At 45.6% G+C, this 21487-nt stretch overlaps 2 protein-coding genes across 2 annotated transcripts in view; both read right to left on the reverse strand.

The window, feature by feature from the left end:
- Positions 1-21487, reverse strand: part of timm17b (translocase of inner mitochondrial membrane 17 homolog B (yeast)) — a 214713-nt gene that overhangs the window by 43001 nt on the left and 150225 nt on the right. The gene's annotated exons all lie outside the window — the stretch shown is intronic.
- adamts13 (ADAM metallopeptidase with thrombospondin type 1 motif, 13) overlaps positions 1-21487 on the reverse strand; it is a 51915-nt gene that overhangs the window by 579 nt on the left and 29849 nt on the right. Inside the window, 11 exon segments of the mRNA XM_077223478.1 lie at positions 1344-1525; positions 6260-6382; positions 6385-6435; positions 6526-6672; positions 7214-7574; positions 8369-8573; positions 11635-11823; positions 11910-12039; positions 12134-12239; positions 13348-13543; positions 14115-14294. Of these exon segments, the coding sequence (XP_077079593.1) occupies positions 1344-1525; positions 6260-6382; positions 6385-6435; positions 6526-6672; positions 7214-7574; positions 8369-8573; positions 11635-11823; positions 11910-12039; positions 12134-12239; positions 13348-13543; positions 14115-14294 (1870 nt within the window).

A 21487-nucleotide genomic window follows, 5' to 3' on the forward strand; every position in this document is an offset into this window, starting at 1 on the left:
AAATGTTTGCTTATAATGTGCTTTTTCAACACAAACTGCGGAGTTACACTTTACTCCAACCCGTTTAGACTGATTACAATCCTCCCTTGTCCGACAGATGATTATGCTTATATATTACCGCTCAAAAGTTTGGGGTCTGAAAGATTTTTTTTAAATGTTTTTGAAAGAATTCTTTTAAGTTCATCAAGGCTGCATTTATTTGATCAAAAATACAGTCGTCACAAAAAATATTTTCTTGGGCATAGCTATGCCTCAGTAGACATGACGTGAAGGAACTCAGGCTCGGTAGATCTGGAGGAAGACAGGGTACATCGGTGTCGAAGTCAGTTAAGTCTTTTTCATCTGGACGAGGACCGGAACAGGAGACTCTGGAAGAATGATCTCGACGGGACGAGACTCTGGGAGGGTAGTGAGGTGGTGTGGCGATGAAAATGGTTGGTGATGGTGGTTGAGTGGCAATGTCATCAGCCTCACCCACGGTGAAGGTTGAGCCACTCAATCATATCACACGATCCAGGAATTGAGCGAAATGACTCTGGTTTTACGGCTGAAACTGGTTGGTTAAGAGGATCCAGTCCAAGCCCGAACACTTTCACTAGGACGTCATCTGTCCAGTTGACCTGGTTTGAAATCTCCAGGAAATCTTGCACGTACACTTCAATCTGACGGCCATCCTGGAATCAGGTCAGTAGACGATTAGTTGGAGTTAGATGGGTGCGTGAAATGCCCATATTCAGTTATTCTGTAATAATTATTCTGGCTTGGTTCCCAAAGGACGATGAAGACAACGAAGATACAAATAATAAGAGCATTTATTCCGAACACGATTACTAGCCAAAAATACGAAACAGTGTGTATCAAACACAAACAATAACCAACCATGAGCACTTGACAAAGAGGGACACGCTGAGTGATGACGATGATGATTGCTGGCAGGTGCAGGTAATGGTGGAATGAGTGCAGGTGTGAGCCGGAGAGGATGATGGGACATGTAGTGCAGACGGTGACTAACAGATGACAGTGACAGCCATGTGATTCTTCAGAAACCATTTTAATATGCTGATTTGGTTCTTAAGATTTTTTTTTAAAATTTATTATCAATGTTGAAAACAGTTGTGCTGAATATTTCAGTGGAAACCATTTTTTTTCAGGATTCCATGATAAAAAAAAATCAAAAGAACAGCATTTATTTGAAATAGAAAAATTTTGTAACATTATAAATATATTTACTCTTTACTGTCACTTTTGACTAATTTAATGTATTCATCTTAAAAATCTGACTGACCCCAAACTTTTGAACAATAGTCTATGTTTATATAAAAGATGGACGCACAATGACTTACCAGTATGTATGTTGAGTTTGTATCAGTATTGTTGAGCACAGAAAGTGCTCTGATCTGAATCCTCAATGCTGGAGGAGCATCAATGAACACGCGACAACTCTGAGTGTTAGAGGGCGAGATGGCTGGACTCTTGATTGGATTCTCAATGAGTCCGGACGGAGAGAACAGCTGAACGTCACACTCTTGGAGGAACATATGTACTGTCTTTCAGATTATTTCAGTTTGGCTTAATCTCCAAAAAAAAATTATTGTTCACCCAGTAATGAAAATTCTGTCATTATTTACTCACCATGTCTTGTTGGTCACACTTTAGATTAGGGTCCAATTCTCAATATTAACTAACTATTAACTGACTTTTGTCTCAATAAACTCCTAATTACTGCTTATTAATAGTTAGTATGGTAGTTGTAAAGTTCAGGTATTGGGTAGGATTAAGGAATGTATAATAAGGTCATGCAGAACAAGGCATTAATATGTGCTTTATTAGTACTAATAAGCTAGCCTGGTAATACCAGACTCTGCTACTTCACTTTGCTTCGTACACAGAGTCTGGGATAGCATAATAGAGAAGTGTTTTCTCTCTCGCTAGGGGGCGCGTACTGAAGTTTAAAATCATTGGTTACCCGTAAGCCAATCAGATAAGTTTGTTTATGACGTATGTTATGCGCCGACACAGCCGCATCGAACCACAGACATCATGCATCGAACTCAAATCTATGATCGAACTTCCACTGTAAACACTTGATGATGCGAGCGAAATAACCGAGTGAACATGGCTGTAAACGACTTTTTTGATCTGTGAGTGATGTAATAGAATGACTGCTGCGCTTGACAGGGCACAAACGAGCAGACAGAGAGAGAGAGAGAGAGAGAGAGAGAGAGAGAGAGCCCCGGCCACGCGCGCGCACTCCCACGTCTACAAACAACAAGAGCGCTGTCTTGGCTCTCTCTCCCTCGCGCATATTCATAAAAATCAATCGACAAGATAGTAAGAGGTCGGAAGACCGCGGTTTCACGTGGAGCATTTGGAGATTTTTAGAGATTATAGACTCTAGGAACAACATCTCAATGAACAACATCTCAACTATAAAGGCCTGTCTCATATAAGTTAGACGCCTATCTCAAGTACAAGCCGGTGCAGTTCGACGATTTGGGCAAATAAAAGCCCGGGCTATTATTTGAAGTTTTACGGTATTTAAGACCTGGAAAAGAAAAGAGACACTGACCTGTCAAAAGGCTCCCCAGTTTCTCGCTGACGATCGGTAATAGTTGATAAATTAAACTTTTCCCAAAGGGAGTAGGGCCACAAGATCACCTCCATTCAAAATGTTTAATACACACTCTTCGTGTTCGGGCTTCAGTTTGCTAATGCCGGGAATATTCTCCACAACAGAGCGAATTGCATCCGCGTCTCCATATCAGCGGTCGTTTTCGATTTCCCTGACCTAATCTTAAACACGGCGCTTACTGACTACGTCACGGCTTTCAGCCCGCCCTCTGTTCGTTGATTGGCCAGGCTGTTTTCAGGCCGGTGGAAAACAGAAAGATAGGCTGCTATCTCAGACTGACTACAGGAGCGAAATGAAATTAGCGGAAGTAGGAAGTCTGACGTAGTCAGGCTACTAATAAGCAGCCAATATCCTAGTAATATGCATGCTAATAAGCAACAATTTAATAGTAAGAAATGGACGCTAAAGTGTTACCGTTTTGTCAAACTCACAAGAATTTATTCTGTAGAACAACTTTTGTTGTATGCAAAAGAGCAGCTTGGACATTCTGCTAGATACACAACCGATCAAAAGTATCGTCTGTGGAGCTTGGTCCACCAGGGATCTCCTCTGCCAATGGATCTGTCTCAGGGTGGAAAAGACTGACCTCCTGTGTGATGGATCCACCTCTGAGGTCAGTACAAGCAGTGACCATGTCCAGTCCGGTGCTCCCAAGTCCGGTGGTCCCCAAGTCTACCAATTCCTAGTCCGGTCGACCCAGAGGTCCACGATGCTTCCATTAATGGCCACTGCTATTCTGTGTATGTGGGCCACACACACTTCCCCAGAGGCGGCGCCGCCTGCTACAGCTCCTCCCGAGGTGGCAGCGTCCGCTTTAGAATGCTATATGTTCCCTGTCACAGCCATGGAGGCCATCCCTGCTCGCTCTGTCGTGCCTATGAAGGCCATTCAGGTCACTGATCCTCCATGGCCTCCTGATTTCAAAGGGTCTTCTGCTCTGCTGTGGTGCCTTGTGGTCATCTCCTCTGCCCTGGTGGTTCCCATCTCTACTGGCTCCAGTTTGGCTACCTGATCCCCCATGGACTCGTCCACTACTCCATGTTTACATGGTCTCGTCCACTGCTCCACAGCCCAGCCCACCACTGCTCCTCGGTCCAGGCCCACAATCCCATGGTCCTGGCCAACTTCCACTTCACGGCCTGGCCTTCCATCCCTCCCTCTTGTCCGCCTCCACTCCACCACCCTCCAGAACTAGACAAGCCGCCCGCTGTATGCATTCCCTCCGGTCACTGTGCTATCTCAGGTCATTGAATGGATCTGGGAGAGCAAGTGTGCAATGCTCTTCATAGGCCCTCTCTGGAGGAACCAGCTATGGTTCGCAGAGTGGACTCAGCTGCTGGAATCAGCCCCATGGCCAATACCCCTGAGGAGAGACCTCCTCATGCAGGTGAACGGGACGATCTGGCATCCCTGTCCCGACTTGTGGGCCCTCCATGTATTTCCCCTCAACGGGTATCTGGGAACCTTCCGGAAAGGGTGCTAAATACCATTACTGAAGCAAGAGCGCCTTCAACCAGGCCTCTTTATGCTCTAAAATGGTCAGTGTTCTCCGGCTGGTGCACAACACGGAGCCTGGACCCCTACTCATGCAGAGTGACAAAGGTACTTTCCTTTCTACAAGAGCTTTTGGACGCGGGTCGCACCCCCTCCACGCTCAAAGTATATGTGGCGGCCATAGCAGCACTTCACGCTCATGTGGCCGGGCAATCACTGGGAAGAAACGACCTAGTCGTGCGCTTCCTCAAGGGAGCCAGAAGGCTAAACCCGCCTCGACCCTCCTCTGTATCTATCTGGGACAGTCAAGCGAGTTGGTGATTTGCAAGCATTCTCAGTGAGCACTCTCTGCCTTGAATTCGGGCCCAACGACTCCAGTGTCGTCCTTAAGCCAAGGCATGGGTATGTTCCTAAAGTGCTCTCGACTCCGTTCAGAGCGCAAGTCATTTCGCTGTCAGCTCTTCCCTCGTCAGAAGACGAAAGAGACGCAAATCTATTCTGCCCTGTGAGGGCTCTCAGAGTCTATTTAGAGCGCTCTGTCCCCTTCAGGCAGTCAGAACAGCTCTTTGTATGCTTCGGGGACCGCACCAGAGGTCTTGCGGTCACGAAGCAGAGACTGTCACGTTGGATAGTTGATGCTATCTCACTGGCTTATGGCTTTTGGCTTTTTGAGTCTAAGGGCCTCCATTGTCCCATAGGCATCAGAGCTCATTCCACGAGAGGCATGGCCTCGTCATGGGTATGGTCGAGTGGAATACCAATTAAAGATATTTGTGTGGTGGCTGGCTGGGCCTCACCGTCCACATTTATGAGGTTTAATAACCTGGAAGTTCCCACTTTCCAAGCAAGGGTTCTTTCCGTACAAATAAAGTGTCTAAGCACAATTTCCGCAACTATAAGGCCCGGCATCTGTCTGGTCCTGGGTGTACCTGAACTACAGTTCTATATACCATATAAAGAAGGAGCTTGGCCCTTTATAAGGCCCATTCCTATATTTCCCTAGATGAGGCTCATTACTGATCTATTTTAATGGCCTCTATTATGACTCATAACTTCAATCTTCTATGAGCCTCGGGCGCTTGGCCCTAGGCTATAGTATGGGGCGAAGTTTTTAAGCTCGCATGGCGTTTTGAAAGGGGTTCCCATAGCGTAACCTAACTTACGCAATACGAGATACCTCTCGAAAGGGAACGTCTCGGTTACTAACGTAATTTCGGTTCCCTGAGAGTAGGGAACGAGTATTGCGTAATCCGACGTGCTACTATGTTTCGATTTGGTTGAAGCTACCTGATTGGTTTGCGTATCTTAGCCGACTCGCTATAGGTTCGTACAGTTGCCGCAGCACAGCCAATGAGCGCGCTAGACACTCAGCTATATGTCTGCTGTGCAGCTGCACTGCGCTTTAAAATTTTGGCTTCAATATTCTCTAGAATTTTTTTCTTCTAGAGTTTTCCCATAGCGTAATCCAATTTACGCAATACTCATTCCCTACTCTCAGGAAACCAAGGTTACGTTAGTAACCGAGACGTTTTTGGATGCAGCCATAGTGATGTTTCCTGTCATGTCATGTGATTCCCTTGCCCCTAATGTCATGTGATTCCCTTGCCCCTCATATGTCATCTTGTCATGTGCTTCCTTTGCTTCATGTGATTTTCTGATTGGTTCATTGTTTGATGGCTTTCAGGTGTGTTGTGTGTCATTAGTCCTTGTGTGTGTATATATAGCCCTCATGTTTCCATTGTGCCTTATCTATAGCTTTGTAACCCATAGTAACCCGCTGTTGGTGAATTTTGTCGGGTTCTGTTCATGTCAAGTTTAAGGCCCCTGTTTTTGTCATGTTTAGTTCTGTTTATTTTTGTATCACTTTATAATTTTTCAATAAAACTGCACTTGGGTTGGCATTTCTACTCGTCTTCAGTGGACCCCCGATACAGCTGAATAGAAAGTTCATAAGAACAGCATGTATTTGTAACCCTTTATAAGTGCCAGAAAAAAAAGGAAGTCAGATTTGGTATGACATGAGAGTAAATGATGACAGAATTTTTGGATGTACTTTTTACAATAACATCTATATTACATTTGATGAATATATGAACATAATTACTAAAATATGCTGTGTTTGTAATAACTCACCTCCATGAGGGCTTTTTTTGTTCTTTACACTCTGATAAAATAGTACCACTCCGTTGCCAGGGGTTAGGCGGCTCTGACGCACCAAAAGAACATTTGATCGGGATTTCAGCGTTTTACCGGTCGTCTCTCGCAGAGGCGCATCAGGATGAGTCTATCATACAGGGCGATATTCTCCCCTGAAAATATACACAAAAATACACACAATTCACCATAATAGTACTGCATCAGATTCCCATGTCTCTACACAATTTAAGCTCAGTACTTACTTTGCCGGCAGTTAAGAGTGCTGGATACTATTTTGATTTGAATAACCTCATCTAGAGGTCGGCCAATAGCAAATATACACCTTTTCTGAGTGACATTGCGTAGATCAATAGTTCCGGAGTCTTGAAGGAGAAGTTGCCCACAGAAACCTGAAACCAGAATAGATGATTTATTCCTCACAGCTTTCTTAAATCTTTCCGTCAGTCTATTCATATAACAATCCACAAAATTAAAGAGCCAAATAAGAAATATATTAATATACCTATCTTAATATCTTAATATACATTTATAAATCCTGAATATAAAATTATAATTCTGAATATATAAATGTAAACATGTATATGTACATATTTGTCTGAATTTAGTGTAAACAGTTATAGGTCCCAAATTCTCCAATATATATAAATGTATATGTAATTACAACTAACACTAAACCAACCCTCAACCGTATAGTAAGTATGTAGTTAATTAATATTACTCAGTACTTATTTGTGTTATTACACTGACAATGTTGCCTTAAAATTTCCTAAAGTCTGGAATATTTGTATTGGTTACATTTTAATTTTAAGAAAAAAATTTAACAAAGATATATAGAAAAGATACAAAGAAATATAACAGAACCCTTTAGACACTGAAATTGTTATCAAGACTGATAGTCTTATATGGAGCTATAGACACTTGCCACCTAACTGGTCTGTGGTGGGTCTGTTGGCGTGCTCATGGTGCTTTCCATCAAGTCCACTGTAGGTACAATGGCTGAAAAACTCTTCTTCATCTTCTTAATACTGACAGCTGGACCTATTGTGGTTCTCATACGCACTCTTGGAGTTCCCCACGTCCCATCTCCTCTCTGGTGCTCTGATTGGATGTGAGTACCTTTGGGCTCTGGTGTGAAGGTATGGGCTGAGGAACAGTCAGGGCTGTAGCAGGCCTGGATGGTGATGGGTTTTGGCAAGTGGAGGCAAAGAAAAGGACTAACAGGAAGAGGACTGGATGGGCCCATACAGGACACGGTCCGAGACTGGATCCCATAACCACATGAGACAGAACACTACATTAAAGAGCAGAAGGAAAATGAGAGCATTGAATTTATTTTTACAAGATTATTCTATAATATCAAAACTCTACATCCATAAAATGGGACTTTGGCTGTGCATTGTTAGGGCCCTATCATACACCTGGCGCAATGCAGCGCCAGGTGCGATGCAAGTGTTTTTTGCTAGTTTCAGCCCAACGCAGTTATCATTTTCCCGTCCTGTGCCACGTTGTTTAAAAAGCAAATGCATTTGTGTGCCCATGGGCGTGCTGGTCTGAAAACGAGGTGTGTTCGGGCGCATTGTTGTCGCATTCCTCTATTTTGAGGCAACTGAAATAGACTGATTTTTTTTGTTATTAAAAGAGAACGTTAAAATGCACCAATACTGTTTAGGCGGGTCCACAACACACGTACACTGTCCCGTAGATAGCTTTAACCTCGGGCACAAGCAGATCCGAAGCATTGTGAAGCGTTCAGTTTTTTCGCTTGCAAATTCCGCCTTGTAAATAGCAAATCCGACATAGCACAAGCGCAACTGGCTTTTAAAGGGAATGGGAGATGAGACTCTGATTGGCTTATTGCACGTTATGACCAAAACACACCCATTATTACTCATTAAGAGAATAGGGACAACCCTTTTAGACCATGCGCCGTGCACGCAGACCATTTTTACCATAATTAAACAGCAAAAGTGGAGTCTGACACGACCTAAGTGCACTTTTGCAGTGCGCTTTAGACCATGCGCTTAGATCGTTAAAATAGGGCCCTTAGAATATGTAGTTTGGATAATAGATGTGTTGGCACATTACCTCATTCCACTCATGCACATCCCAGTGGAAAGAACAGATTTGAGTGAAGCATGGTGCAGTGGAAGGAGGCTTGTTTCCTGACTCACACCACTCCTCCTCCACGATCCTCTCTACACCCCTCTCATACTGAACACACTGCACACTCCTCACAGCTACGCCCATCCCGCAAGACACCGAACAGTCGCCCTGCTGTCCCACCAGCCAGCTACAAAATCATTTCATGAATTAATCCTAATAATATAATAAGAAATCAACTGGTTTTGCTTCAATAAAAGAGGCATTGAGCAATACGTGGTGACTCCACCATGGATATTATTAACTAAACTTAGTCTAATAGAAATAGACAAACTAAATGAAATGAGAAATGTTGCGTTGGTACTATAGCTAAAATAAAATAAGTTTACTAAAATCAGTAAAACTAAATAAACTAAAGACTAAGATGTAATGAAAACTATATAGACATTTTTTTTAGAAAAATAATAAAAATGACAATAGCATACTGTGACGAGCGTCCCAAGCACTCATCAGCGTTGCCCTGGGGAAAGACGCGAAACACCTGTGCACGCTCATCATGGCTTGATCGGCCACACCGGTCACCAATTTCCCCCACGGCCATATAAGCAGCATGAGGCTGAACAACGAGGAGACTGGCGTCTTAAATGCTGGGAACTAACGAATCTCTCACATAGAGCACCGCACCACCTCAGCAAGCCACTCTTCACTCTTCACCTACCACTTGTTAATAAATACACCCTCCGGGGTAATTAATTTGAGCACTCCTTTTCGCGTGATACTTCCACCCCGTCACAGTGGTGGAGAATGCAGGCAGATTAAAAGGAAGTTTCCGTCGACAAGTGATTTCCGTAAATTCATATTGTTCTCTTCCTGACAGGCGGTACTCTCCCTCAGGATGGAAGAACTTCTCCGGCAGTTAACAGAGGTCAGCATGTACCAGCACCAGGTCGTGGAGCATTTTGCCACACGCCAAAGCCAGGCTGATCAGGAAATCGCCGTCCTCCGCACGGCCGCCAGACAGCATGTTCCGTTACCCGACCCACGGCTTCAGGCCGCCCAGCTACTCCCCAAAATGACTGTCCATGATGACGTCGAGGCACATTTACAAATGTTCAAGAATACTGCTCCAACGGAGATTCTGCCCCCACGCAGCGAGACCAGGTCAGTGTTGCCAATCACCTGCGTGCATGGAGACACACGACAGGTGCCCGCTCGGCACGTCACTATCTCCGCAGCTTCGGGATCCTGGCCCATAGAAGTCGGGCTCGTTAAAGATTTGTCCGTAACTGTCTTGCTGGGACGAGACTGGCCGGGCTTCGAAGCCCTGCTCAACGACAGTGGTGGGTGACCGTGGGCGGGGCCCAGCGAAGAGGTCCCTCGGCCGCCCCGTTCTCATGACCTCCGACATTGGGAGAGATGGTGAGTCCCCTTCCCATTCCATTAATCTCTTCTTCTATGATGTTGTGTCGCTCAGCGGAGGGGGGAGGAAAAAAAACTGCTAGTGGTGCCGCGCTCAAAGACGGAGACGATCCTGCAATTGGCGCACTCCCATCTGTTGGCAGGACACCTCGGCGCAGCAAATACCACCCAGCGTATTCGAGACCGGTTCCACTGGCCCGGCCTGGAGGCCGAAGTGAAGCATTTCGGTCAAGCCTGTCCAGTCTGTCAGAAGAAATCACCCAATTCAGCCCCCAGCTTCAATTCAGCTTTGGACCTGACGAAGGGTTATTGGCAGGTACCCCTCTCCGAAAGTGCCAAACCGAAAACAGCCTTTTCGACTCCAACTGGCCACTGGCAATATCGGCCATAAACCCTTATAATAAACCCTATAAACCCTTCCCTTCGGCCTTCACGGGGCACTGGCCACGTTCCAGAGGCTTATGGACATCATCCTTCGGCTGCACCAGCAGTACGTAGCAGCGTACATTGATGATGTAGTCATCCATTCGGAGCGTTGGGAGGACCACCTAGACGTCTGTGGAGGGTGCTTACGGATCTTCGAAGGGCTGGACTCACCGCCAACCCGTGTCAAGTGTCACCTGGCCCTCTTTGAGGCAAAATACCTGGCCTTCCAGGTTGGACAGGGCCTAATTAAGCCGCAGGAGAAAAAGAGGGAGGCCGTCCGCGTCGCCCAAAGACCCGGAACGAAGACTGGACTACGGGCTTTCTTGGGCTTAGAGGGATATTTTAGCTGCCTCATCCCCAACTTCTCCTCGTTAGCCGCCCCCCTGACAGACCTAACCAGAAACGGGCAGCCCGAGCGCATCACCTGGGTCCAGAGGCAGAAGAGGCATTCCAGCAAATCAAGTGTGCCCTGACGGAAGAACCGGTCCTGCACGCCCACGATTTCGGCCGCCCCTTTCTGTTACAGATGGATGCGTCCGAGACAGGGTTAGGAGCCGTCCTGTCCCAAGTCAGGGAGGGTGAGGAACATCCTGTGTTGTTTATTAGCAGGAAGTTGACAAAAGCCGAGAGGAACTACGCCACGGTTGAGAAAGAGGCTCTGGCCATAAAGTGGGCAGTCCTGGAGCTGCGTTACTACCTGCTCGGCCGTAAGTTCACCCTCCTCGCGGACCACGCACCCCTTCAATGGATGGCCAGAGCCAAGGACACCAACGCCAGAGTGACGCGGTGGTTCCTTGCGCTCCAGGACTTCTGCTTCATCATCCGCCACCGAGCCGGAGCCTCCAACGCCAACGCAGACGGACTCTCGCGGGTCTGGTCAGCCTTCGCAGGTCTGTCAGGGGTCACTCCCCACCCACCCCCAGTTTCCCCCTTGTTGCTTCCGTATGTTTCCACCAGGACAACGCTTGGGGGGGGGGGGGGGGTTAGAAAAAAACAGGTGGGGTTTTAAAAAAAAACCCACCTGATCACGAAAGACTGGAAAGTCATGTAAACTCATAGCTTATAAAGAGTAAAAATTAATTAATTTTATTATTTTAATATATTGCCACTCCTAGTTTGTGCGGCACAACAATATTCAAAACTGGATTCATTTATACAATTTACAGGCCCCCGTTAGGTTTTTTTCTGTATTTTTACTGTTCCTTTTATGTGAAATACACTGTATTTCTACATTGTCTAAATTTCTACATTAAAATTAATGATGACATCCTTGTTCAAATATCCCCTCCTCAGTTTTTTTGGCGTTCTGCAAATAACAATAACTAGTTGTAATGTGTATAAACAAGTCAGAACTGTCTGTCTCTTCATATGTTCAGTAGATGTGTGTACAGTCTGTGGTGGTTTACCTGGCTGGACAGATTTCAGTATTACACTCCACTACCTCTGAAGGTCTGGGCACAGACTGACAAGAAGACTCTCCCACCACCAAATCCCTGTTTCCGACTCCTCCCTCCACCCTCTGGGAACAGTACAGGACTCTCTTCGCTAAACCTCCTCCACAAGACACACTGCACGGTCCCTGTATGTAACGCCAACTGATAGAGAAAGACACAATGCTCATCATGTGTGAATGTATAAAAGAAAGTCTAGAAACCAAAAGTAGAGTTTAAGCAATGCTTACACAGCAGGACATTTTGATGGGCTACAGGGTTGGGTGTACAGCTCTGGTTTACTGGTACGATCACAAAGGAACTCTGGGACTTCAAGACGGGATTGGTGATCCACACAGGAGAACCAAACCTGCTGAGATCCTGCGTAAATAAGTAAGCATGCACAATTATGCACACACGATCACAAATGAGTTTTGTCCTAATTTCAGCAGGTGCATTCAGTTGTCTCATTTACCATTGTCACAGGTTTTGGAGCACTGGCCAATAACAGGACTCCAAACATAAACTGGAACCATTGTGGAACGGGGCATTACACGGAAGTCTGTTCGGGTCAGCTCAGTCTTGAAGACATTTCAGAACAGATCACATATCACGTTCAATATACACAGGTTGGTAAGATTTTGTTTTGTTTTTTAAAAGTCTCTTATGCTCATCAAAACCATAAATATTTAATAAAAATACAGTAAAAACAGCAATATTGTTAAATATTATTACAATTTAAAATAACTTTTCTCTTTTAATATATTTTCAAATGTAATTAATTCCTGTGATGACAAAGCTGAATTTTCAGAATCATTACTCCAGTCTTTAGTCTCACATGATCCTTCTGAAATCATTCTAATATGCTGATTTGGTGCTCAAGAAACATTTCTTATTATTATTACTGTTGAAAACAGCTGTGCTGCTTAATATTTTTGTGAAAACGTTTATACGCTTTCTTTCCCAAGAATTTTTGATGAATAGAAAGTTAAAAAGAACAGCATTTATTTGAAATATAAATCTTTTGTGACATAAATGGCTAGTAGGGTAATATTCTATCAATATTTTTTACATTTTATTTATTAGATATACATTGTTATACAAAACTTAGTTCTAATCTGATTGGTTAAGAGGTATTTCAGGTGATATTTAGAGTAACAGAGAGATGCTTCATTTTTTGGAATGTAACTTGTTTGGATCCGGAGCAGATGTGTGTGATTTTGCGAAGACTGCATTTTTTTTGCAGAAGACTAATTATTCTGAGCAGCATCTCTCTCACCAGATAGTGAAGAGCAGGACGTAGAAAACCTGAAATGTACTGTAGTAGACTGACTACAGAACACCTTGAGCAAATCGCTGCTGTTCCACTCACAGCTGTTCCAGTCCATGTGTTGCTTGGTGACATGCAAAGCTTAATGCGTTGACTTCTTTTAAAACAATGTTTCTTGGGAAAGAAAAATATACAAACTAATTGGCCATTTGATTTACACATGAGTTACTTGATATTGACTCGTTAAATTGTGTAGGATATTGATAATATTAACTTAACTAAGTAAATAACTGCAATATCACTTGCAATCGTGCCGATATTCAGTAGCCTACAGCAGTACTTGCTTGTGTAATACTGCTTAATTATAACTTGATCTCGAACAAAAAAGCTGATGCTGAATTTATTTTGTAACACAATACCTCTTTTTGGCTATCCCAGCCGACAGGACAAACATCCACCACACAGGAAACGTGTTCTGGGGGTTTGGGTTCAGAACACAAATTTTGGTCAACCTCAGAATCAGATCCACGATGGGAGCGGACACACGACACCATTCTCTGGGCCTCCCCGGGTCCACACACAGCCGAGCACTCACCAGGCTCAGACACCTGCCATCTACAACACACACACATACATATGAATATACTGTACACACGTAACTGCCAGAATGACTCAATACAGACTCCGAACTATTGTAAACAGTTGTCATTACATCACATCACATGTAAAGTTGAACATTAAATCTAAATTGTCCCAATACCAGCATTATTTTAGTTTTATTGATATACTAAAATAGTTTTGGATATTTCAATACAGTTTAAACAATAGTTTTAAAACAATTTCTTTTTATAAAAAAAATTCAACAATAGGTTTAGTTTATTTAGTTTTAGTTATTTTTAAGCTTCAACTTAAACTCCTTTGGCAAGAAGTTGAAAAAAAGTTTAAGTTGTTGTTGTTTTTTTATTTCAGTTAATGTTTATTTTATTTCAAATAATGAAAATTTTTTTTATGCTTTAGTTTTGGCTAACTATAATATCTTTGCCCAATACTGTCTCAATACATTTTATTGTCTCAAATTGAAGGATTTCTCTGTGCATGAAAAATATTTATCTTTGTAATCTCTGTAATCTGGTACTGGATTTTCACTTGCTAATTCATTTCAGTCTTACACACTTTGGCACATTACCTGGCAGGACAGATTTGGGAGTTGCAGGTTTCAGTTGTTGGTGGTTTAGAGTCAAGTGTACAGTCAGAGTCAGGCAGCTCCACTTTCACTGTACCCTGTTTCTGAAAACACGTCACAGAGCGCACTCGCTCTCCCACTCCACAGGGGGCACTGCAGGGTCCAAACTCACCTAACTCCCAGCTACAAAAGATACATTAATTAATCTCCTGTATTCAAAGACCCTGCCCAAAATTACACTTTCAGCCCTTGTGTTCGTCCTTCAAGTTCATCCTTTAATGTTATAAATGTAATTTAAAAATATAGCTGCGAGCAGCGATTGCGGGCCCAAGCCGGTGGCACCGCAGCCCCGGTTCCTTTAGTTACCTAAAGGCACCGGGGTGGCGGTGCCGCCGGCTTTGGCCCTTCATCGCTGTTCGCAGCTATATTTATATATATAGCCCTGCTTTGACTGTCGAAAAGAAGTGTGCCGTAGAGCTTGCATCAGTTTGGGTGCATCAAGTGCGCATCGAGGGCACATATCAACCACAAAGTATGCGTGAGCAACCTTCTGAAACCTAAAATGACAAATGAGACACCCTACAGACGGTCTCATGGATTTTACGGACACATGAAATAAGTACACAAGACTGAAAATTCATATGAAGTGTGCCATGTGGGACAGGGCCTATGATCGTGAACCACAATAGCCACTTATATTGATTTTGCCCGGCCATCATTTCCCATGTTTGATTTCTGTATTTGACCGATTGTTTACCGTTGCTGACTACATTCTGCCTGGCCCAATCTGGATTGTTTATTGGACTCTGATTCTTGCTGCCTGCCTCGGCCCTTTGCCTGTCAACCTGGTTTGTCTCTGCCTTTTCTGTTCTGCCCTGTTTGCCATTGCTCACCCTTTCTGTCTTGACCATTCTTAATAAAAAGCTGCAAATGAATCCCCCTGGCCTGACCCTGCCTCGTTACAACACATATGCTGCATCTGCTTGCTATCTGCCGAAGGCTCTGGTAGTTCCACTTCAGCACTAATGATGTTGTAGGAATAGTGCGCTCTGTGGTAATGGTTATATGAATATTTTGGAGAAAAAAAATATGTATATATATTATTAAAAATAATAATATAATATATATATATATATATATATCCAAAAAGACAAGGCCTTAAACTTAAGCTTGAACAAGTGTTAAACTCTTGTCACTAACAGACACCAAGGCACAATCACACACACACACATACAGTTTAAAAGCAAAAAGATATTTATACAACCCCATTTAAAAACAGTCTGTGAGTGGACATCCATCATATTTCATAGGTTTTCACAAATTTTAAGGAAAACATATATATATACATATATATATATATATATATATATATATATATATATATATATATATATATAAAGCCCAAAAAGCCCCTGAAACCTTGAACACCATTAAAATAATAGTCAAATTCCCCAAACCCCACACACAGAGACAGAGGGAGGGGGAGGGAGAAAATTCTCCTGAAAATCACATTCAAACCAAAATATCTGACTTTATGTTGTTCGGAGCTAATGACTGTCAATTAGTAAGTCGTCCGGCTCGAGGAGAACAATATACATACCGATTTTTGTTACTGTAGGTAAAACTAATACCCCATTTTTGACTAAAGGTGGCGCTACTGAGCCCCTCACCACACCCGTTTCTGAAACTTTGCACATGTCTACTGGCTAATAAATGTGATGTGTCTATCGAGTTTCATGCAATTTCAAGCAGGCTAAGAGTCTCAAACGCATCAAACAAGAATATTAAAGTTTGATGCGTTGACAAGGCAACATTATCTTAGATATTAAATAATCCTTTCACAGGTCTACATCTGGCGTATGTTTACATTATACAGATAAAGTTTGAAGCAAATCGGGTAAAAATAAGAGGGTGATTTCAAAGCATTTTGAAAGTGACACACTTCCTGCTGCCAGTTGGTGGCGCTATGACTTTGACTCACAATAGTCACATCCATGTGATCGGCCTCTTACAGCGAACACACTGCTGAAGTTTCATCAAGATCAGTTAATGTATGCTGAAGTTAAAACACACTTCCTGTTTCACGTTTCTCGCCATAATTTTGTTTCCTCGCCACGGCCAAACCGTTCGAGATATCAAAAATCCCCTTGCAATTTTTCATCCTCAATGTATTGACTTCATGCTGACCGAGTTTTGTGCCATTTCTTTGAATTCTCTAGGAGAAGTACTTTAAATTCCATTGCATGCGTTTTACAAACAACCCTAAATAGCCGACTTCCTGTTGGGCTGGGGTAAAAAGTAAGAGTATGAAGTATATATGAACCGATGAGATCTATATGTGTACCGAGTTTCATATTCTTACATGCAAGCGTGTTTGATTTATGGACCAAGTTTTCGGACCCCGTTCCAGGCGGCGCTGTCTAGCCCCCCTGCCACGCCCGGGTACCATCTTCAGCCCGACCCTGATGTCTGCGGGTTCTGACCCGCGTGCAAAGTTTCAAGAGTTTTCGGGCACGTTAAGGGCCCCAAAAGTGCCCGAATAGTCGTAAGAAAAATAAAAGAGGATTAATTTTTTTCTAAGGAAAACAATAGGGCTCTGCGCCCTTTCAGGGCTTGGGCCCTAATAAAAAAAAGAAGAAGAAGAATAATCCTTAGGAAAACAATAGGGCCTTCGCATTTTCAAGGCTTGGACCCTAATGAAATGTTGATTGTTGGTAACACTGTAATTTCTGCAACATTGCGGCCTTCTCAAAGACTGCATTGTTGTGGGAAATAACACAACAATCCTAAGTACCTTTTGAAAAATAAATGTGGGTTTTCACATTTTTCATGGCCAAACAAAAGCCACATCCCAAAATTCAGAGGCCTCATCCTTAGAAGGCCACATTCGAAGGCTAATTGCATTACAGCAGCGCAACAAAGGCTGTCCCAAATTGAAGGCTCCTTTAAATCTGGCTTCGAAATGCGTCCATCATTTTCCAGGCAATGAAGGATACAACAGATGGATCCTTCGTGGCCTATCCTATGCCAGACTTCATTGCGTGCACGTGATGACAGGGTTTAAAAAAGAAGAAATGATTGGATTACACTTTTAGATATTATTGAGTATATAGAATATATATAATAGTATTGAGTTTCAACACTGTAAAAAAAAGTTGCTGCCTTAAATTATTAAGTACAATCAACGTCCTGGTTGCGTATGCAACCCACCGTTCCCTGAAGGAGGGAACGGAGGACGTAGTCGACGGTCGACTGAATGGGGATCTCGCTAGAGAGCCTATCCTCTTTGAGTACTATTGAACGAGCCAATGTAATTGGCGTGCGTGATTCGCATCACACACTCAACCCCCGCGGCGCGGGTATAAATACGGAAGTGGATGCACGCACTAGTTGCTTTTCGCTGAGGAGCCGAGAGTAACCAGGGGTCAGCGGTGGTCCAGCGGTAGTGGCAAGGGGACTACGTCCTCCGTTCCCTCCTTCAGGGAACGGTGGGTTGCATACGCAACCAGGACGTTCCCTTTCAGTCGATAACGTCAGACGTAGTCGACGGTCGACTGAATGGGGATAACCTTTGAAAACGCCACTAAAGCTGCCACCTTCCAGTGCCTAAACAAAAGCCTCCTGATGCCCCCGCAAATTTAAGGCGGGGAAGGACAGGGCTTAGGCCAGGGAAGTCACTGCTGTTCCTACAGGACCACTGGGAAAGCGTTCCCCGTACATTGGAAGGAAGGGACGCTGCGGAAGCCACATCCAACCCAGAGGGAGGTAACGTGGAGAATACACATATGAACTGGGCGGAAACCGGGCAGTCTAACATATGGAATGTCACTGGGGTGGCTCCAGCCTAAGACGGGGGAGACACACCGGACAGTGACGGCAGAGAGACTCTGCCGAGGGAAGACACGGCTCGCCGCAGGGAGCCGTATCGTGGAAGAATACACATATGGGGTCGCCGTAGGGACCGCAACATATGGACCCAGCCTAACACAGGTTCCACACTGCTTACGAGTGGTAGGCCTAACACCAGACGTTCCGCACGTCCGACGTCGGAGGGGTGTGGAGGAACTCAACAGGGTTCAAATTTAAGGTAACTCAACTGGAGTAGAAAGGCGCACGCATCCAGTCCATAGGAGGGGAATGGCGCAGCAAGCCGACACTTGAACCGGGCTCACGGTGAAACTGGCTTCATGAGAAGGGAGCCCACGGGAAGCAGCGGTTCAACTAGGTGTCGTCCAGCCCCCAACTCTAGAATCTGTTTAGCAAAGCATATCGTCAACGCCCAGGCGTCCTCCCCATAGAGGAGCTCAACACCTAAGTGGACATGTTGCACCTCGGATTTTTACCGAAATGAAGGCAAGCACTAAGTGCAACTTTGCATGGAAACCGCCTTCCCTCTCTGCTGAATTCCAACAGATATTTGTAGAGCTGGTCTGAGGTCTATGGCTTGCGTTCTGTACACGTCCAAGCGAACGGACAGAGAAGCCAGGGCTGGATCTGCCTCCTCCAGGGCAGCGCTTGCAGGCTCACCACCTGCTCCTATTACGGGAGAGGTAGGAACCCTGGGCACAATCCGAGCCGGGGTCTCAGCTTGTGAGAGTTAGCCGGCCCAGACTCCAGGCACAATACGTTGACCGAAAGCGAGCAAGTCCCTACCCTCTAGTAGAGACCACGCGAGCAGGAGAACTTATATAACAGATTTTTTAACTCACTGCCTGCAGTGGCTCAGGGGCGGTCTCTGCAGTGCAGTCGCACCAGGGACAAGGCCCAAGAGGATAAAGAGGGACGCAAGGATTTACAAGACCTTGCTCCTCAGGAACCTGACGATCAGAACGTGCTTCTGCCCACTTCTGCAACACGATGAGCGTCGTTTAAACACAGAGGCAACATCATTTTGAGGGTGAAGGAAAACAGCCTACTCCAACCCATTTTGCAGGAAAGAGAGCACTGAAGTGATCGAAAGCTTTCAGGATCTCCTCTGGAGAGAAGACGCACTCAACGACTAGGTTCCACTTCTAAAGGCGTAAGCACGCTACCCATTTCTAGGGGGTGCTCGCAGAAGTGATGGTAACTATCACATGTCCCTGTGATAGCCACCTGAACCTTCGCGTTCAGATGTAAGACCGCCCGGAATCTCCGGGGGAAGAACGCGGGTGCCATCGTGCCCCGTCCCTGAAAGAGTTTTCAGGGGAAGTCAGGAAGCTGTCGATGGGAACCAGGTCTAGTTGGGCCAATAAGGGGCAACTATGAAGACCTGTTCCTCTCCTGACTTGGCACGTAGGTGCAAACGACGGGCACAAAAAGACAGGAGCATTGCTCAACACAACATGTGAAGATCACTGGGCTTCAGAAGCATTTTCTGCTCAGCACTTGAGTGTGATAAGTTCACTGAGCTTCAGGAGCATTCCTGCTCAACACCTGAGTGTGATAAACTCACTGAGCTTCAGGAGCATTTCTGCTCAACACTTGAGTGCGAAGAACTTCACTTAGCAACAGGAGCATTTCTGCTCAGCACTGCGTGTGATGAATTCACTGAGCTACAGGAGCATTTCTGCTCAACACCTGAGTGTGATGAACTCACTGAGCTACAGGAGCATTGCTGCTCAACACCTGAGTGTGATGAACTTTCAGGAGCATTTCTGCTCAACATGAAGTGTGATGAATTCACTGACTTGAGCAGGCGCAAGGCGACCATGAGTCGCAGTCGCTTTTAGAAGGCTCACTGGGGTTAAACGCATTTCTGCGGGCCCCTGTGGCAGCTGAGAGCCAGTGTTTGTCCAAGGGTAGTCCGCTCGGTTTATAAAAACACTGGCAGGAAGACGAAACCGGAGGGGCAACTGAGCGGCCCCGGAATGGTCATGACCCAGCTGGACCCAGGGGATGGAGTCTCCACTTGCCCTGGCTATAACTGTCGTGAGGCTCGATGGCGGCACGATTGAGTAGAGCGGGAAGAGTGGAACAAAGCATCCTCAGAAGCTTCTGACTCCAAGGAGGAGGTGACGGGTGAGTTGTGACATGCAAGGGAAGCTTGCGCAACGGTCGCAATGTCTAACAACTCGAGGCACGAATGCCCGTGTAGTCGAGGGTCGCCCAGGCCCCCATTAAAACACGCCCTTTGTACATGGCCCCTCTGTTGAAGAGGGTTTGGCAGCAGACCGGGATGAACTATAGTCACACAGGGTGAGCTGCTCTGCCACGGTCACCTCGGGACTCGATCATGAAGCTAGCGCTGAAGCGGTCACATATGGAGGAAGCCAATGGCTGCAACTACCATATACCCCAGGAGCCTCTGAAAGTTCTTTCAGTGGGACCCTTTCTCACTTCAAACACCAGCTGAACACATTCTCATTGGAGAGACGTGTTAGACCGAGTCCATCTCCAAAACTGAAAAAGAGATACTCAGCCCGTGGGCGAGATTACTCTCTTCCAGTTGACCTGAAGACCCAACGGGCTCTGGAGCACTCGAAGGGAAGGACACTGTACTGATACTCCACCCTTACACGCAACACACAGGATGAACTGCGGTGCGGAAGGTAGAGATCTGAAGCACATGTCTTTCAGGTCGGAGCTGCAGACCAATCTTGGGCCAAGATGGTCACGACCCACCACCTAGTAGCACGAAGAACGAGTTTACCACTGGCCTTCGTACCGGCTGGAGGAGCGGCTATATCAAATCCTTCGCCAGCAGGATAAGATAAGCACGCACAAGTCAGGAGCACTGCTCAACACTCGGTTTGATGAATATCACTGAATTTTCAGGAGCACGTCTGCTCAACACCTAATGTGATGATTATCACTGACTTGAGCGGGGTAGCCGAGCCTGAGGTGGGGCAGCAAAGTAGAGAGAGTGGTGTTAGTGTGCTGTGCAACACTTACCTGTCTCCACTAGCGGCAGGGGGCGCGTGAGAAGGCGGATGACCGGGTCCTCGAACGCACCAAGCTGCCCGCTGGCGACCAAGGGGGAGCTGAGTTAAGGTTGTAAGGCTATACAGGGTCACACCCGCCAGACTGGCCCTCTTGGGACCCAGGAACAGATGAAATTGCTCTCTCTTTGAAGTGTGGGTACCGCTTGCTCCGCTTTTTTTTTTTTAGGGAGCCAGCGGCCGCTACAGACACACACACAATCAAAGGCTCCCCCCGGCCCTCACCCGGGGGGAGGGAGTGATCGTGCCACTCCAAGAGCATCTCATCCATTCCTGGGCGGCCCGCTCCGGAATGCTTTCGCTGTCGCTTGCCACCTGGCTTGGCAGCGCCTGGAGCGGGCTGGGCGTCTCTACTGCGGCCGGCTCCATGCTGAGGCCTGGGTGGAGGCTGCTGCGGAGGCCCAGCAGGAGCGGCGGCCGGGGAACGCCCACGGCGACGAGCAGGCGGAGGAGCTG

This window comes from Siphateles boraxobius, unplaced genomic scaffold, assembly GCF_051911475.1.
Source record: "Siphateles boraxobius isolate OS27281-9 unplaced genomic scaffold, OSU_SipBor_1 9, whole genome shotgun sequence".
NCBI classification, from domain to species: Eukaryota; Metazoa; Chordata; class Actinopteri; order Cypriniformes; family Leuciscidae; genus Siphateles; species Siphateles boraxobius.